This window comes from Drosophila kikkawai, chromosome 2R (assembly GCF_030179895.1).
Source record: "Drosophila kikkawai strain 14028-0561.14 chromosome 2R, DkikHiC1v2, whole genome shotgun sequence".
Lineage (NCBI taxonomy): Eukaryota > Metazoa > Arthropoda > Insecta > Diptera > Drosophilidae > Drosophila > Drosophila kikkawai.
In genome coordinates, this window is record NC_091729.1 from 13044892 (window position 1) to 13064550 (window position 19659).

The window sequence follows — 19659 nt, forward strand, 5'->3', positions numbered from 1 at the left end:
GCCGTTCAAGTCACGATGTTCAGAAATCATCCAACCGTCGACGCGATCGGGTGTGCCCTGTCCATATACCGCTATATCTTTATTCAAATAATTATAAACCCCTGAAGTTTCGTGATTCGTTCTTCTAACTTCTTGCACTTGGAACCTGCCTGCATTTCGAGTGTTGATTGCTTGTGTTTTTGTTTACCTATCCCAAGTGGCAATAGAGTAAATTTCCTGTTGCCTCCATAAACAAAGGGAAATGCACAGAGGAAGTGAACCCAACTAAACGGAAATAATTAATGAAAATGAATTAAAGAAAAATTAAATAAATAAATATTGCAATAAATCTGTGCCGCTGGAGTTTTAGTAACGGGGTCCCCGACGTTGCGGTTCCAAACAATCGATCGACTTACCATCAATTGACATCATTGATTTATGCTTCGAGTGTAAATAATTCGCACAATACAATAAACACCAAATTGAGGCTTCGACTTCGGCTTTGGCTTTGACTTTCCTCCCCCCTTGGCTGGAAACGAAAACAAAGACAACAAACCAATAACCAATCAAATGCAATGAAATGAAATGTTGCCATCGATTTGCTGTGCACATTGCCATTGTTTAGAGTTTTAAACTGGAATCCGTACTTAAAGTTGGTAAGTAGAGTCTTGACAATAGTTTTTTGGAATGATGGAAAAGCGAAAGGTTAGCTCAGAATGTGTGTTTGTGTGTAGAAATCGGTGTCAACAGAGCCATTATAAAGATGATGGGGCAATTTTATCTCTTAGAAGGCCACTCCTCCTCATCTTGGTATCTTGCATAATCCCCCTGGAGACGCCGAGTGAACGGTTCTGATATCTGAATATTTATGTTTAAACTTTCAAACTCTTTCACATTTTTTGTTATCATAACAAAGGCAGCAAGAGGCATCATAAATAAATGACTCGACGTCGATTAAAACGCCATTTGTTGTTGGATGAGTCAAAGATAAGGCCATAATAATCAGTGGGTTTTTTTTGCTTAGTTATGGCATAACCAGGTTCAAAGTGGAATTCCTCTCTCAGTAGCCACAATCAATCAAATCAAATCAAAAATTCTGACTCGATCTCTGACCATATAATTACATATGAGATTTCTGCGGTTGAATCAGAATCCGAAACGCAGATTACAATCTATTCTACAGAGAGAGAGAGAGACCCCTTTATATATATATGCAAGATGTGTCTGCCTTTTGTCATTAATTTTAATTAGATATTTCCTTTTGGGGAATCGTTGTTATCGAGTTGCATTTGAATAACAATTGATCGGCTTCCCATTTCTTCATTGAAATGCCAAACCCTTTAACGACAGGATGTCTCTCGAGTGTGATTTACATATTCTTTGGGTTTTGTCTTTGATTTGGATTCTTCTTAGACTTTTGTCTGCCTTTCCTTTGTGGCTTTTTTCAATGCTAACAACCTAATCAAAGTTTGTTTTTTTGGGTATTTGTTAGTTATGTATATTTAGCTATGACTCTTTTTTTTTGGTTTTATGTGGGTTTCATAGTCGTGATTTCTTGTTGGAGATGCATCAACGCATCCAAGCCAAGTTAACCATTAAGTGGGAATAGAAAGCCAAGATTTTGGTGAGTTGATAACTTTGCATACATGTTGTTGACTTTGTTTTCAGTCTAACTGTTTGTCGGTTTTGCCGGCGTTTTCACTTTCATTCATTTCTTTCAAAAGGCACCCCCTGTAACAATTAAAACGAGAGCTCCCATCGCTCAGATATGTATATATATGTATAAACCAAGTCAAAACCAACACTATTCAGCATCGATTTCGCTTTCATTTCGATTGTATTTCCGATCTAACTCTGGTCCAAGGCAATTTGCACTTTCTTATCGCAGGCCGACTTTCTAAGAATTGATTTGCATAAAAGTGACCGAGACTTTCGCGACCCCAATCTGCATCTCGAGAGCCGGAGACAGCTGGCATTCTAACAGTGAATTATATTAAATACGCCAGGCAATAATTGCCCCCTGAAAATGATGGCCAATTATCGGCAACGACTGGCTTGGCAACAACAGCTGCAAAATAAACAGAAACCATAAAATACAGAGAAAACAATGGGATTATAGGTGCTAGAGGTGCTCAAAGGTCACTGAAGTAGTTCGGTAATTAGGAAATTATATCTATAAATTGGTTTATTTCTCAAGAAATCCATAGAAATAATCTAAAAAATAGATAAGATATTTTCAAAAACGTTTTAAAGAAAATAGCATGAAAAGAATTGGTTTAAAGGTGTTTAGAGATTTTTTTTTATTCAATATCCCCATCCCATTATATAACACCAGCGATTATTCAAACTATTAGAACATCTAATTCAACAAAAGCAAATTCAACCAACGACCTTTCTTTTGTAACCACTCAAAGTTCAGATCTTGGCCAAGAGAAATAAACCCCGAAAAAACAAACAAAGAAATTTCCATATTTATGTCAAGTCCATTAAGTCCATATTCTTGGCCAAGTTGTCAGGTTGCTTTAGACCCGCTCTGTGGACCATTTTGTTGGCCATGCAGCAGCAGCAGCCTCCGGAGCGATTAAAAATTATCAATGTCGGGGCTGCGTTTTTTTTATTTCTCTTTTTGTGGCACTTGTGCACACACATAATAATAATACCCAGCGACAAGCCAAGCCAATTGTCAAGCTCCAGGCTAATTTGTGTATATTTCAGCTCGTAAATAACTCAGGGCGCAGGTGTTGGGAAACTACAACGAACTACGAGCCAGACAGGGGTTAAGGTTTATATAGGAAAACCACATTAAAGCAAATGCAGTAGCAACAACAATAAAAGTAAATAAAAATAAATCCAATTTGGCGTCTGCCTGCCCGCAGGGCAAATGTTTTTCATTAAGGTTATTAATAATACCACAAAAATTTTACAGAAACAGCAAGCGAATTAAAGCTTATTATTATATTTAATACAACCTTGCTGAAAATGAAAATTGCAGGGCAAATAATAAATTAAAAAAGAAAATAAATAAAAACAATTAAAAGTTAAAAAAAATCCATTTTAGGCGTACTGCCTCCTGTGAGGATTGAACTCACGACCCCTGGTTTACAAGACCAGTGCTCTGCCACTGAGCTAAAGAGGCTCTGTTAAACAGCTGGCAAAAATGCTATAGGTTTTAGCACGCTTAGAATGCTTCTAACAGCTGTAGAGGCATTAACAGAGAGAGCAGCTCTGTTAGCTAACAGTGCAAAAGCTAATTTCTCATTTGCATTTAACAACAAGTTATTATTATTATTATCTTTATTATATAGAAGCCAGTTTGTATTAGAACCAGGTGTCATCTCCATTTAAGTAATTGAGCAAAATAATTTTGCATTGTTCAACGATTTGTGGGCGCACACTGCGAACACTGAGCTCATCTCGCAGCAATTTTTTTGTAGGTGCGCTTGGAAAGCAATAATAAACAAGAAACAACAGCGAGAGAGGGAGGGGCGTGGCAGATACGCCCCCTACAAAAAATACATACACAGAAACAAAAATTGATTGTTTTTTTTTGGAAATTGATGGGTTAACAAACCATAAAAGAATCAAAGAATCGATATTTTAGGAGTACAAATTTTAAGAATAAGGTTTGTAGACTAATTTTAATTTGGCATTTTTAAGGTTTTTTTTATTAAGGATATAACTTTCAATTAGAAACAATTAAATTTCCTTTTATATATTTTTTAATCCCTCTATAAATCTTAAAAATACCTATATTTTTATCAGTGCTTAGTTTTTGAGCTTTAAAATTAGTTTTTTGATTTCTGTGCCTTAAATTTACATAAAATTCCACATTTGATGTGTGGGAAGATGAGTTTTTAACATACGCAACACACACCATATACACACAGTACTGTGTCTATATCCAAACGGACACTGCATTTGATATATGGCCAATGGCCAGATCCGATTGAGATCTCTGCTGATTGGAATTTATTGCTAGAATCTTGCACAGTTACCGTTCGTTCGATTTCGATCCCCTGGGACCTTTTCATCTGGGAAACTCAAGAGAAATTATAAAAAGCAGAATAAACTTGTCACCATTTCGCCAGCTTTTATATATATTTTTTTGGGTCAGTTTCTGCGTGAGATCTTTAGACCGGAATTTGGATACCGAACAAGTTTCACTTGGGCATCGGACATTGGCGTTCCACTTGCCTGGCCATCGATGCAATGCAATTTGCAACTTGAATTTAGATGTAACAGTACATCCACAATTTTGCAGCTTGTTCTTGGCAGGGGAAAACATTGTTGCGGCCACCGGCCACCTTGAGTCCGAAAATTGCTTCATAAACTTGGCGGTTTTTATTCTTCTGTCATGTTGCCGGTTTCACTCACTGCCAACTTTTAACAACTAACTTAACTTGGCTTAAAACTCCGCGGCCGGAAGCACTCACAACATGAATGAAGTCCAAATGGAAATGATTACAGAGGAGCTCTACTGTACTGAGGCAATTAGAGGTGGAAGCGTGAGCTAGTGTGTGGGTTCTTAAACAACAAATTTGTGTTTAATTTACTGGAAGATAATTCGAGGGTGACTAAGCCTTGGTAAGAGATTAAAAATTGACTAGGTTTTGCGTTTAAATATTTTAAAGATTTTATTTGCTCTTGGAAATATACAAAAAATAACAATAAAAAGTCTTTAAGAAGCTCTCTCAAATTTATATATTTACCTAATGGATTTAAGGAACAACACATTTTTTAATTTGTTTAATTATATAGAACTATGTTCCCCCCCGTCGTAATGTTACCCTCTCTAATAACTTGATTATGGAGTAGAAGCACTTGTTCTTGGTCTGGTTGCGCTTCAGTGGCTTCCAGCGCCCACATTTTCGAGTCTCCGGGGCCTGGGAAGTACCTTGCTGCACTTGCTCTCGTTCCTATTAAATATATATGTGTATATATATAGGGAACCCTCTCGAGTTGGGCACGCAAATTAAAGAATAAATAATTACATGCATATAAGTTGAGGATCTCCAGCTCATACATGCGGAGACGTTGTTAAGTACTAGGAGTACTATATGTAGAAGAGGGTATAGTTGAACGATCTTCATGCTTGACAGACTTTTCCCACAGCCAATTGTGAATTGTAACTGACACTGGTGCAATTTGGCGAATGGCAGATAGTTGCTGGATACTTGCCAGATACTGACAAGATACTGACTAAGATTCCTCCACAGATTCCGCTCTCCAGTTTCCCCTTAATTTCAGCTCATTAGCAAAGCGTTCTAACAAAGTACAAGCTTTCAGGTGAGATACTACTTAGATTCAAATCCAGTCGCTAATGTGTGAGTACTCGTCGAAGCAGGTCTCCAACTCTCTCACTTTTCTCTCGGTTCTCTGGCTTCCACACAATTAGGCATTAAAGCGAAATTAGATTAATGATAGGCCCACATTGGGCTAGGTAACCCAAAAGAGCTGCCTGGCCCCTCATCTCGTAACCCCCTTAGGGTTTATATTATACATATTTCTGGTTCCTGTCTCAACACGCAACTGAAAACCCCAAAAGATGGTGATGTTGATGCTTGTTCTTGGCTAAACTTTGTAGAACGCAGCTCGCATGATAATTAGCCTGCAAGACTAATGACTTTCGGGGTTTATCTTGAAGCCAAAAGAGTAACAAAAAACGAAATTGTATGAAAAGATTGTAAAAAAGATACATTTTCATAGAGAAAAAGTATTTTGAACGTCAGAAATAAATTATTTTATTTAAAGAAAATATTAAAAATAATTAAGATGGGTAATATTCCTTTTAATAACTCTCAATCTCTATCTAATAACCAGTATCCATAACTGTTAACTTCGATTAGAACTATTTCCGCTAGTTTTTTCTTTAAACGAAAGTTAACTTTTTGCTCAAGAGTTCCGCCTGGGAAATCTTCTAGCTCAATGGGAAGTGCTTTTCCGCAGAACTTGCCCATTTTTTTTAGCACTTAATAAAAGCCAAGCTAACGGTAAGCGGCACTATCTGTGAGATACATTTTGTATGTCACAAGTATCTATGACAATTGCACTATGAATGAAAATGCTTTGTCTTCGCAGGCCGACAAAGGCGAAAAAAAAAATCTAACAAAAAAAAAAAGACAAGCAAGCAAACAAACAAGTGAAAAGAGCCAGAAAAGAGGGAAATGTTGCCGGCACATTAAGTAATGTGATCTATGCAACCTCATCCGCCAGATGCAGATACAATCTCCTCGAAAAGAGTCTCCCCGAGTGGTTGTGTGTGTGTGTGAGTATCTTGCGGCTGTGCAAATCTGCATATCGAATGCGTTTTCTTATTCCCCGCAACCACCGAAAGTGCGTCTCATTTGCATATGATATATGTATATTTCCTTTTCCTTATTTTTTCTCTATTTGAAACATGAATGAAGAAGTGTCTGAGGCTGAACTCTGTTTGGTTCTGAGCTCGAAGGGCTAATTAAACTGGCAAATGTAACGTGCCAAAGTTGTTAAAGTCGACGAACCGAAAATTGCAGCCACCAATTGTTTTTGCTTTGCCAAGCGGAACGCGAAATTAAAGTGACTTTGACTTGGTGTCTAGGACTATAGCTGTCCGCTATAAGTTCAAAGTTCAGCTGAAGATTTATCACTGACAAGTTAAAGAGGTTAACACCGAGATTATATAGATTTTCTGGTGGCTATAATTGTAACTACAGAGCTAGTTACCTTCAAGATCATAGATTTTCTTGGGAGCTAGAGTTTAATTAAAGGTTTATATCTAGAGTTTATTAGCTTATATTATTTTAAAAAATAAATAAGGCATATAACGATATTATACAATATTTTATTTTTAATCTTAAGACAACATTTTATTTTGAATATAATTTTTCAAAATTCTTTTGGAAGTTTTTATTCAGTTCATTTGATTTACAAATAAATGATATTCTATTATTAATATTCTACCTTTAATTTATATACAAAATACCCCTTTCCCTTAATTTATAAATAAATTAGGTATAGGGAAATATTTTATAATAATTTACCTTTAATATTTTTTATATTTGTCCTTAAAAATCATTTTTTTAACCTCTCCTCATTAAGTTTTTCCTATTTCCTTTTTACTTGAAGCTATTAATATCTTAATACATTTTTTTCTTTATTTTTCAGACCTAAAACTGCATCCGATTTAAAACTGTATAGCTTTTCCCCATTATGGACACCGGAAGTGTGGTTAGCGAACCAATTTCCGCGCATCATCGCGCCTTTGCCAAACAGAAATCCGCCTCCATGGTGAGTACCACGCCTCCACCGCCCCTCGAAAGACCCCCATACATACATGTATGCAACTGTAATAAGTAGATATGGGCATTGTGTAAGGCCCCCAACACATAATTAATGCAACATCCCCGCTCCGCCCTATTGTCTGATTCGATTATGTAAGTCCGCGAGTGCTACGTATCTGCGCTAATTAGATATTGACACGCACAGAGAGGGTCTGCGGGGCCTTAGCATTAGCTGCGAGTGTAAGCCGTAGGCTGCAGCAAATACTTGGCATCGCCTCACGCTAGAAAGTTGGCCAAAACGAAATTCGCCAATGGCCCAAACATAAATCTCTGAGCTACAAGCAAGCAAATGCCATACAAAATAAACAAGAAATCAGCTAAAGCCGAAAATAAATTACCCTAAAAGATCACGATTTGATGTTTAGGATTATTAATGAGGGTTTAAAAATAAAATAAAATAATAAATTGAAATTTGAGCTTAAAAATATATTTATAATAAAGAAAACGTGAAGATATGAAGTCATAAATCGATTTAAACGGTTTTAGATACATTTATTACCTATAGTAGGGAAAGTAGGTGGTGTTGAAAAGCACCAAGTTTTACTTGCTTCATTTTAATTAAGGTCTTCTATGTGCAAGCCTTAAAACCCCGTCAAAAAGAGCCTCAAAATTCGTTATTTGATAAAGCTACTGATGACTGTTTTTATCCCTAAAAACTTATCAAGACTAATCCTCTAAGAGCTAAAAAAATACCGTAAAAAAGCATTGTACAACCTCGAAAATGTTCATTTTTGAAAGCTACAGCTGATGACTTCCTTTCATCTTTGAAAAACCATAAAAACCCATCATAAGAAATCCCCCATAAGCCACCAAATCTCACAAAAAATGCACTATACCCTCCCTCCCTCAATTTGTAAACCAAATAAATTCATAAAAAATAATATTTAAAGCGTTGAAAACATAAAATAAAGACAGGAAAAAACTCAGAAAACACACAAGAAATTTACAACAATTAATTGCAAATCCATTTGAATGCATTTTTCAAGTTTTTTTTTAACACTTTCACGCTCAGCCCACAATGCAGAGTCATTGTTGCATTCGAAACTATTGAGAGTTCGAGTATCTAAATATAAATATATACCTTTTTTACCAGATATTATGTGTGAAATATTGCATAGCCACCGAGCTGGGAACTTGTGTGTGGGGGGAATAACTAAATAAGTGTGAGAAAAGTGAAATTACAATTCAATGACAGAAACATAACATTTATTTCCTAGAGAGAATTCGGTTTGTATTTGTTTTGAAATTGCAAAGAAAGTCTCACGTGACCTCTCAGGTTAATTTTTGCCTTTTTAACCGCAATAATCATAACTAAATTTAGACACTTAAGCACTCCTCACCTTAAACCTCCTCACCTGAGTCTCGCTTGGCCAAAATTAGTAGAAAGAAGTCAGTCCACAATGGGAACTTTCACTTGCCGGCGAAATGATTGAAAGCAAAAGTGAGTATTCGTCACTTTTTTTTGTGTACGTTACACCTTCGAGATTTTCGGATGCTACAGAAATCAGCCTGAAAACGTCAATATCGATGCGAATCATTAGCCGACACACAGGTGTTTAGACAATAATGTGTAATAGGCACTATTACCTGCTAAATTGGCCATAACCAATGGTGAAATTATATTACAGAACAAGCAAAACGAAACGAAATCGATATACCATTCGTTTTCATTTTCCACTTCTTTTTCCAGTGTAAAAAGGTTTCTTTTTCCATGAAAGCCACCCTTATCTCTGCCTCAGCAGATATATATTCTATGCTCAATTAATTCCTTCCACAAAATTACATCAATTACTCGGCGAGATTTTTTCCTTGCGAGCTGTTAATGAATGAGAAACGGAGATTGTTAAAATATGCAAATTTATTTACGATCTGAGAGAAAAGTCAAGAAATTTAAACCGAAATCCGGCCTGTAAAGAAGTTCTCACGTTTGCCCTTCGGAGTGGACAATGTCCGGTACATTGTCCCTCTAAATATTAATTTTGTACCAATTTCTCAACGGACTCCTTAAGGTAGGGGTTGTTTGATAAACGAAGGCTCGAAGGGGTGCCAGGAAGCTCAAGTAATTGTCCAGAAGGTGGTTGTTGCAGTCTGGAAATGTGCATAAGTAAATGCAGCTGAAAAAAGACTCTGTAACGGATATTTTCTGCTCGAAAGAATTGTGAAAAAGTGTAGAAAAGAAAATATTTAAAATTGTTTAATATAATGTTTGCCTAATTCTTTAAAAATTCAAGAAATAGGAGAGCAGAAAATCCCTAACTTGCTTTAAAATATTTGTTTTCAACTTAGAACTCTAACAAATAATAGAGTAACAACTTTTAAAAATATATTTACCATGCTTAATGAAGTTATTCCGTCCTTGTTTTGTTGAAAGGAAATTTATAGGAAGAGTATTTTATAATAAAATTCAAGCCCCAGAGGGACGGAAAAATATCTTAAAAAATACTTAAAAATTATCCAGCAAAATATAAGGAAATGTAGAGCTATACGATAGGTCCCTGTAATGGCTTTTTACTCGTGAAGGAAATGTTATATTAACTTGACTTTCTACTTTTAATTTAAACCAACCATAGGATAAAGACCTTAGTAAATTCATTTGCCATACTTAAATAAAGTTGTTTCAGTTTTATTAGTATATATAGAGCAACCTTTCATGGGCTCCGTTAGTTCAGTTAAAATCGCTAAAATGAGTCTACAACTTAACAACTTGGATTTACCCAGCCAAAGTATCCCTAGAGCTTCTCCTGAGCTTTATCTAAGTCCCCAAAACGATAAGGTCTTAAACAAACCGAGTCTGGATGCCCTACTAGAGATACTAAAAGCACCCAGTACACCAATTGATGAAGAAGTAACCTTGAGGGCATTAAAATGGCCACCACGAAAGGACATAACCATATGTTCAATTAGCTAAAAAATAAATGCTTATACACAATGTAATATATGCATTAAATAATAAAGTTCAACAAACATTTTAAGGAAGTGTGTTTATAATTAAATTTAGGCCAGTAAGGGGTAAATTATCTTAAAAAATTATCCAGCAAAATATAAGGAAATGTAAAGCTATACGATAGGTCCCTTTAAAGGATTTTTACTCGTGAAGGAAATGTGCCTGAAAGCAATATTTGAATGTTTTATTGATAAAAGCTCAATTCTTTAAAAAAATTACAAATAAGCAATTGGTTTTCGCTTACATAAGTAGAGTTTCGACTTTTAATGTAAACCAACCATAGAATAAAGACCTTAGTAAATTCATTTGCCATACTTAAATAAAGTTGTTTCAGTTTTATTAGTATATATAGAGCAACCTTTCATGGGCTCCGTTAGTTCAGTTAAAGTCGCTAAAATGAGTCTACAACTTAACAACTTGGATTTACCCAACCAAAGTATTCCTAGAGCTTCTCCTGAGCTTTATCTAAGTCCCCAAAACGATGAAGTCTTAAACAAACCGAGTCTGGATGCCCTACTAGAGATACTACAAGCACCCAGTACACCAATAGATGAAGAAGTAACCTTGAGGGCGCCCCGATTCAGATGTTCAATTAGCTAAAAAATAAATGCTTATACATAATGTAATATATACATTAAATAATAAAGCAAAATATAATGAAATGTAGAGCTATACGATAGGTCCCTGTAATGGCTTTTATTGACGAAAGCTGAATTCTTATAAAAATACAAATAAGTAATTGAGTTTCGACTCTTAATTTAAACCAACCATAGAATAAAGACCTTAGTAAATTAATTTACCATACTTTAATAAAGTTGTTCCGGTTTTATTAGTATATATAGAGCAACCTTTCATGGACTCCGTTAGTTCAGTTAAAATCGCTAAAATGAGTCTACAACTTAACAACTTGGATTTACCCAACCAAAGTATCCCTAGAGCTCTACCAGAGCTTCGAAACAACGAGGTCTTAAACAAACCGAAACAGGATGCCATACCAGAGATATTAAAAGCACCCAGTAAACCAGTTGAAGAAGAAGTAGCTGGGGCGCGGGCGGCATATATTAGAAATCGATGTTCAATTAGCTAAAAAATAAATGCTTATACAAAATGTAATACGTTGTACATTAAATAATAAAGTTCAACGAACATTTTTAGGAAAGGGTTTCTAATAAAATGTAAGCCAGTAAGGGGGAAATTATCTTAAAATATACTACAAATTATCCAGTAAAATATAAGGAAATGTAGAGCTAAACGATAGGACCCTGTAATGGCTTTTTACTCGTGAAGGAAATGTTTTATTAACTTGAGCTTCGACTTTACATTTAAACTAACCATAGGATATAGACCTTAGTAAATTAATTTGCCATACTTAAATAAAGTTGTTTCAGTTTTATTAGCATATATAGAGTAACTTTTCATGGGCTCCGTTAGTTCAGTTAAAATCGCTAAAATGAGTCTAGAACTTAACAACTTGGATTTACCCAACCAAAGTATCCTTGGAGCTTCCCCTGAGCTTTATCTAAGTCCCCAAAACAATGAGGCCTTAAACAAACCGAGTCTGGATGCCCTACTAGAGATACTAAAAACACCCAGTAAACCAATTGAGGAAGAAGTAACCTGGAGGAGGAAGCCAGGGCGATGGGATTGTTCAATTAGCTAATAAATAAATGCTTATACAAAATGTAATACATTGTACATTATATAATAAAGTTCAACGAACATTTTTAGGAAAGGGTTTCTAATAAAATGTAAGCCAGTAAGGGGGAAATTATCTTAAGATATACTACAAATTATCCAGTAAAATATAAGGAAATGTAGAGCTATACGATAGGACCCTGTAATGGCTTTTTACTCTTGAAGGAAATGTGCCTAAAAGCAATTTTTGAATGTTTTATTGACAAAAGCTGAATTCTTAATAAAAATTACAAATAAGCAATTGTTTTCGCTTACATAAGTAGAGTTTCGACTTTTAATTTACACCAACCATGGGATAAAGACCTTAGTAAATTCATTTACAATACTTAAATAAAGTTGTTCCAGTTTTATTAGTATATATAGAGCAACCTTTCATGGGCTTCGTTAGTTCAGTTAAAATCGCTAAAATGAGTCTACAACTTAACAACTTGGATTTACCCAACCAAAGTATTCTTAGAGCTTCTCCTGAGCTTTATCAAAGTCCCCAAAATAACGAGGCCTTAAACCAACCGAGACAGGATGCCCTACTAGAGATACTTAAAGCACCCAGTGAACCAATTGAGGAAGAAGTAACCTGGAGGGCGCCCCGATTTAGATGTTCAATTAGCTAAAAAATAAATGCTTATACATAATGTAATATATACATTAAATAATAAAGCAAAATATAATGAAATGTAGAGCTATACGATAGGTCCCTGTAATGGCTTTTATTGACGAAAGCTGAATTCTTATAAAAATACAAATAAGTAATTGAGTTTCGACTCTTAATTTAAACCAACCATAGAATAAAGACCTTAGTAAATTAATTTACCATACTTTAATAAAGTTGTTCCGGTTTTATTAGTATATATAGAGCAACCTTTCATGGGCTCCGTTAGTTCAGTTAAAATCGCTAAAATGAGTCTACAACTTAACAACTTGGATTTACCCAACCAAAGTATCCTTAGAGCTTCTCCTGAGCTTTATCAAAGTCCCCAAAATAACGAGGCCTTAAACCAACCGAGACAGGATGCCCTACTAGAGATACTTAAAGCACCCAGTGAACCAATTGAGGAAGAAGTAACCTGGAGGGCGCCCCGATTTAGATGTTCAATTAGCTAAAAAATAAATGCTTATACATAATGTAATATATACATTAAATAATAAAGCAAAATATAATGAAATGTAGAGCTATACGATAGGTCCCTGTAATGGCTTTTATTGACGAAAGCTGAATTCTTATAAAAATACAAATAAGTAATTGAGTTTCGACTCTTAATTTAAACCAACCATAGAATAAACCCCTTAGTAAATTAATTTACCATACTTTAATAAAGTTGTTCCGGTTTTATTAGTATATATAGAGCAACCTTTCATGGGCTCCGTTAGTTCAGTTAAAATCGCTAAAATGAGTCTACAACTTAACAACTTGGATTTACCCAACCAAAGTATCCCTAGAGCTCTTCCAGAGCTTCGAAACAACGAGGTCTTAAACAAACCGAAACAGGATGCCATACCCGAGATATTAAAAGCACCCAGTAAACCAGATGAAAAAGCGCGGTCGAGAAAAGATAATGTATATCGATGTTCAATTATCTAAAAAATGAATGCTTATACAAAATGTAATACATTGTACATTAAATAATAAACTTCAACGAAGATTTTAGGGAAAAGTTTTTATAATAAAATTTAAGCCAGTAAGGGGTAAATTATCTTAAAATATACTACAAATTATCCACAAAATATAAGAAATTGTAGAGCTATACGATAAGTCACTGTAGTAGCTTTTTACTTTTGAAGGAAATGTGCCTAAGAGCAATATTTGAATTTTTTATTGACAAAAGCTGGAAAATTACAAATAAGCAATTGGTTTTCGCTTACATAAGTAGTGTTTCGACTTTTAATTTAAACCAACCATAGAATAAAAACCTTAATAAATTCATTTACCATACTTTAATAAAGTTGTTCCAGTTTTATTGGTATATATAGAGTAACCTTTCATGGGCTCCGTTAGTTCAGTTAAAATCGCTAAAATGAGTCTACAGCTTAACAACTTGGATTTACCCAACCAAAGTATCCTTAGAGCTTCTCCTGAGCTTTATCTAAGTCCCCAAAATAACGAGGCCTTAAACCAACCGAGCCTGGATGCCCTAATAGAGATACTAAAAGCACCCAGTGCACCAATTGATGAAGAAGTAATCTTGAGGGCGCCCCGATTTAGATGTTCAATTAGCTAAAAAATTAATGCTTACAAAAAATGTAATATATACATTAAATAATAAAGTTTAACGAACATTTTTAGAAAGTGTGTTTATCCTTTATAATAAAATTCAAGCCAATAAGGGTTGGGAAAATATCTTTAAAACAACTTGTAATTTGTTGTAATATGCTTATCCTCGCATTAATAGAATTTAGAATTTAGATTTTAAAAAGCAATGGGATAAAGACCTTACAAATTTCATTTGGCATGCAATTGATGCTTAAATGAAGTTGTTCTGTTTAATTTTTTTTATATATAGTAGTAACCTGGCTCCGTTGGCTTTGTAAAAATCGCTAGAATGAGTCTTCAACTTAAAAACTTAAATTTATCCAATGAAAATGTACCGTCTCCTGAGCTTTTCTACTTTCCCAACAAAACGAGGTCTTTACCAAACCAAGACAGGATGCAGGGTGACAGACAACTAATGAGAACATATAGGCCCCCAAACAGATATGGGTATTGGATAAGAAAAACTTGTTCAATTCTTTAAAGATATAAATACACCAAAAAAATGTACTGAAACAATAATAAAAGTTAAACGAAAGTTTTATAAGAACTATCTATTATTATTATTATATTATTAAATTATAATAAAACTGTAATCCCGATGTGTAAATAGTTTCGACTTAACAAATCAAAGTTTAAAGACCTTAAAAAATGCATTTAGCATGCATTTCATTTGAATTTGTTTCGGATTCCATTAAAATATAATAAACTAGAACATAAATATAGAAAATATCAAAAATATAAGAAAATGTTGAATTTTCCAAAAAGTTATATATTATTCTAAACTATTAAACCCTTGGCTGTGGGGCTTAAAAATGATCAAGCTACATTTATTGACATTGAAACCTATATTTCTGCCAATCACGTAGTCCCATCGCGATGTTAGTTCGCCGAAAGCTTTAGCAACAGGTTCCCCAACAGGTTTCCCCCCCAAAAAAGCTCAAAGAGAGAGCTTTCTATAAAATAAGACCCAAATTCAACACGGCTAAACTCAACACATCAGCTGATGTTAGCTGTTTTTTGTGTGCGACCTGAAACTCTGTGTTTGTTATTCCAGTGATTGTAACTATAACATTTTCATAGACTCTCCCGAGTGATATAAACTACCTCTGATTAGATGTAATTGGAATGTGATAATAGGAAAGACTGCCAACACAACAAAAAAGTGCTCAATTATCAGTGATTAAATAAATTAGTGACTATTGATTAACTAAATACAAGTAAGCTCCGCACACTCGAAATTTTTATCAAGCGAAACGCAAAATAGAAAAGCCCCCCGAGCAGGTCAATTACACCCGAAGTGCGACGAATAGAAACACGAACACTAAATGCGTATCGCCATGGGTCCCAGTATGCTGTCAGCCCTCAAGCGGCTCTCAACCCGAAGAAGCCCCACGATCTTCTCCAGCAATCATATACGATCGTTGAGCTCCCTCGGTGTCATGAGTCTACCAGAGCGTCAACCCTTCTCGCCAGACTTCTTCTTCCGCCAAGTATGTATAGTACAGGGATTATTATGATGATGAAATTTGTGAGATTGACATCCCACACACAGCTTTTCGATGGCGAAAGTAGCACCTATAGCTACCTCTTGGCAGATCTGAAGAACGGCGAGGCTGTGATCATAGATCCAGTGCTGGAGCAGGCCAAGCGGGATGCCCAGCTGGTCAAGGATCTGGGCTTTGAACTCAAATATGCCAGTGAGTGTGTTAGTCTAAAAAAGATTAGATAATTTCATCATGGCATCCAACTATTTCCCCCACCAAAACAAGTCAACACCCATATGCATGCCGATCACATAACGGGCAGCGGCTGGTTGCGACAACTCACGGGGTGTCAATCGGTGATTGCCGCCGCCAGTGGAGCCAAGGCGGATCGTCATCTCAAGGAGGGGGATCGCATTAAGTTTGGTACCCATGTAATAGACACTCTGGCCACCCCCGGACACACGAATGGCTGTATGAGCTATGTGATCAAGGATCAGGCCTGCATCTTCACGGGGGATACTATACTGATACGCGGTTGTGGACGCACCGATTTCCAGGAGGGTTCGCCCCGTAATCTCTACGAGAATGTGCACCAGAAGATCTTTACGCTGCCGGAGAATTATCGCATTTATCCGGCTCATGATTACAAGTGAGGAGCAAACTTGATTTTAAAAATCTTTTGAGAGCAACATTTGCTATATCCTCCCTTTCCAGAGGTCAATTGGAGAGCAGTGTCTGGGAGGAGAAGCGCTATAATCCCAGGTTGACCAAGGATCTAGAGGAGTTTATCAAGATTATGGACAACCTGAATTTGCCCTATCCCAAGAAGATAGGTGGGGTCTATAGCTAACCATTAACCCATAACATAAACATAGTAATTATAAAACCCAACTTACAGATGCCTCGGTGCCCGCCAATAGGGAGTGTGGGGTGTACGATATACCCAAGGAGTAGAGCTCAGTATAGACCCAAAAAAATACTCTTCCCTCCCCCTGAAGACTTTATATATATAATCCGATAATGCTTCCAAGAGATTTGTAATCTTTAAAATAAACAAAACGCATATTTCTTATCAACTTACAACCCCCGACTTTAATTTAAACACAAATGTCTTATATAAACTCAGATAAACTCAAAATAAACTTTCTTGTTTGGTTTCTCTTTTCTTTTAGACCATTCTCAATCCGAAGGGTTGTGGCAATGCCGCCAAGTACAGTCTGCACTCGACGGCGGAGACAACGAACCAGGAGACCACCAGCACACCTAGTACCTGCTCCACCACGGGAAGAAGGCGCAAAGGTGGCTCTCTGGGCGGCACTCTCTCCTCGCGTTCCACGCGCAGCGAATCAAAGGAGCTGCGTTCGGCTCTACAGGATCGAGAGGCAGTCATCCAGAATCTGCGCATTCAGCTGTGTTTAGGGAAGTTGCCCAGGCCCACGGGACCACCTTTGGATGAATCCGAAAAGCCGGCAGCAGAGCAGAAACTGAATCGACTGAAGGCCGAGGCGGAGAACAAGCGCATCAAGATCAAGAATCTGAAGAGTGCCCTGGAGAAGCTGGATATAACAGAGTAAGTACTAAGTACTTTATCCTAGAAAGCAGTTCCTCATATTCCAATCTATCACCAGCAACATAGACATCCGCATCCGCCAGGCTGAACTGGAATATGCCCTGGGCAGGGAGGAGCTGCAAATGCTATCCATTGTGGAGGAGGCTCGTGCCTTGCAGGCACGCCTGGAAAAGTCCAAGCCGGAGGCCCAAACGCTATACAACATCATCAGCTCGGGAGTTTCCCTCAGCCTGCATGCTGTTCATGCCACCTCGGGCAGATGGGCAGCCCAGCAGAGAACGGATCAACCCGGTTTCTATGTGGAATGGGCCCTCGAAGGCGATGGCCTATACAAGGGTGATCGCATTCTGGAAATCAACGGACGCCTGGTCACTGGTAAATCCAAGGAGGAGCTCCAGAAGCAAGTGGGTAGCTCGGGCAAGTGCCAGATGGTTGTGCTGCGCAAGAAATCGGTGCCCATACCGCAGAAGCAACTCGACCAGGAGAAGGAGAACAACACAAGGCTGCAGCATCGCATCTCCTATTTGGAGGAGCAGGTGCGCGAGCTGCAGACGGTCAAGGAACACCACTCTCCAAAGCAGCAGCATTCGGAACAGATGCATCATCAGCAAGCCTCATCGAATCAGTCCCAGCATGTGACCAGCATCAGCATCTCGTCACCACCATCGACGCCGCCAGAGAAGCCGCTGATCTTTCAGCGGGGTAACTACATTACCACCTTGGTGGGTGGCAAACCCATTGAGCTGATGGGCGATGACGTGGGGCAGACGCCACCGCCAGGTCATGTGACCAAGACGCTGATCAAGGAGAACACCCACATCGATCTGAGGGAACGACTGCCTCATATGTACTCCATGCCCTCCAAGTCCCTGTCCGCCTCGAAGATCTCCATAAACAGCGACTCGGCCTACATGCAGCACCATCGCAGGGAGAAGGAGCGGCACAGGGATCGTCAGCATAGGGATCGTCCTAGGGATCCTCTCCAGCAGCAGCAGCAGTTGCATCGCGAGCATCTGATGAGCGCGCATGCACGCAGTGTGGAACATCTCAACCAATATAATGGGTAGGTCCTGGAATCCTCACTAAGCCTATGATCAACCTTACTTATTCCTTTCTAATATCCTTTTCCAGACTGAACACTCGCCGGGAGACACCACGTCAAAGCGAGGCTCATACCCTGAGAGCCCGCCTGCCCAGCGACATGAGGAGTGTCAAGTCCTTGGACTTTGATAGCGAAAACGAATCAAAGCCACCCACAGAGGCACGCACCACTCGACCCACTCCGCCCAAGAAACCCCTACGCCTGTCCCTCCAAAGAGCTCAGAGTTTGCAGACTGTGGAGCTGCATCCTTGTACGGATCTCGAGAGGAAGCGACCCATGAAGCGGGTTCATCACAACAATAATAATAATAGCAAGAGTGGAGTATCCCCGACGGATGAGGGCCACACTATGCTCATCGAGAACTGCAGCCCCATGCACACAGCTTCCCTGGGCAGGCACAAGCTGATCTAGAGAGACTCAAACCAACTTAGCTTTAAGGAAACTAGCTTAACTCGACCCTCTAAAGGTCGAACCAAAAAACAGGCGGACATGTGCAAAATTATTATTAATTAAACTATAAATACTTTTAGAAAACTCCCTCTTTAGAGGGGAATGTACTCTATATAAAGTAGTTTAAAGTTTACTGTACTTACATTCTGTTATTTATAAGTAGGGCTTGGCTATTGTCTTTTAGTTTTGACAAAAAATATCAATAATCAAGAGATTATTGTAATAGTTATTGTAATAATTGTATGATGACTATATTAGCACAATTTTTATCACTGTGAATACACGAATATATGTATTTCATTTATTTCGAATGTGTAATTTATTTTTGATTGTTAAATCGAGGCTGAAAAATAGGTGATATTTGCTTGGGAAATTATATTTTATTTACATAATAATGAATTGCATACAGCTAACTATTTGAAAACTTTAAATTTAAATTCTAATCATATCAAATTTAATGGAAACAAAACGGAAATAAACCTTTATTACAATATTATTTATTTATTTATTAAATATTAATGAAATTATTATTTAAAAATCCAGCACTTTAATGCTATTACCCATATTAAATACTCATTACATTATATAAAAGCAAACCATTTAAATTTCTCAGCCTTGCCAATATTTTCAACCTATACTGTAGGCACGAGCCTCCCTGGCACACATTTTCCGCCGTGACGGTGATAAACAATTTAAATAAAAAGCACGTTACCGTGTCCCAATAGCTTTTGAGGAATTTCCATTTAACTTTCGATTAAATAACCCTGCTTATTCAACAAATTGTTAATATAATTAGAAACATTTTATAAATATTATATAGAATTTTTATAAAACCCAAATAATCTCTCAATATTTAGTCGATAAAGTT

General features: G+C 37.1%; 3 protein-coding genes and 1 non-coding gene across 8 annotated transcripts in view; 2 read left to right on the plus strand and 2 right to left on the minus strand.

The window, feature by feature from the left end:
- The window catches only part of Smyd4-3 (SET and MYND domain containing, class 4, member 3), a 30715-nt gene extending 11566 nt beyond the window's left edge, over positions 1 to 19149 (minus strand). The window contains exon 1 of one of the 3 annotated variants that reach the window (XM_070283730.1): positions 18935 to 19149. The gene's annotated coding sequence lies outside the window, so the exon portion shown is untranslated. Of the gene's footprint in view, positions 1 to 8638; positions 8839 to 18934 lie in introns of those variants that run through there. The other 2 variants (XM_070283731.1, XM_070283729.1) reach the window with 2 other exon arrangements.
- Positions 37 to 19095, plus strand: sprt (PDZ domain-containing protein sprite). The gene is made up of 5 exons (XM_017171790.2): positions 37 to 635; positions 7123 to 7245; positions 16842 to 17239; positions 17298 to 18302; positions 18371 to 19095. Exons 2-5 carry the CDS (start codon positions 7168 to 7170, stop codon positions 18750 to 18752), a joined length of 1863 nt encoding a protein of 620 aa, XP_017027279.1. The 5' UTR covers positions 37 to 635; positions 7123 to 7167; the 3' UTR covers positions 18753 to 19095.
- TRNAT-UGU (transfer RNA threonine (anticodon UGU)) lies at positions 3044 to 3115 on the minus strand. The gene has a single exon. It is a non-coding gene; the product is annotated as a tRNA-Thr (tRNA).
- LOC108078149 (persulfide dioxygenase ETHE1, mitochondrial) lies at positions 15192 to 16752 on the plus strand. Of its 3 annotated transcripts, none has more exons than XM_070283732.1 (6): positions 15192 to 15402; positions 15450 to 15675; positions 15738 to 15882; positions 15955 to 16318; positions 16384 to 16502; positions 16568 to 16752. In XM_070283732.1, the coding sequence occupies exons 2-6, from the start codon at positions 15511 to 15513 to the stop codon at positions 16621 to 16623; spliced, it is 849 nt and encodes a 282-aa protein (XP_070139833.1). In that variant the 5' UTR covers positions 15192 to 15402; positions 15450 to 15510; the 3' UTR covers positions 16624 to 16752. The 3 variants fall into 3 exon arrangements, with proteins under 3 accessions (XP_070139833.1, XP_017027281.1, XP_017027280.1); XM_017171792.2 differs by having other exon boundaries at positions 15467 to 15675; XM_017171791.3 differs by having other exon boundaries at positions 15192 to 15675.
- Positions 19150 to 19659: the final 510 nt, after the last annotated feature.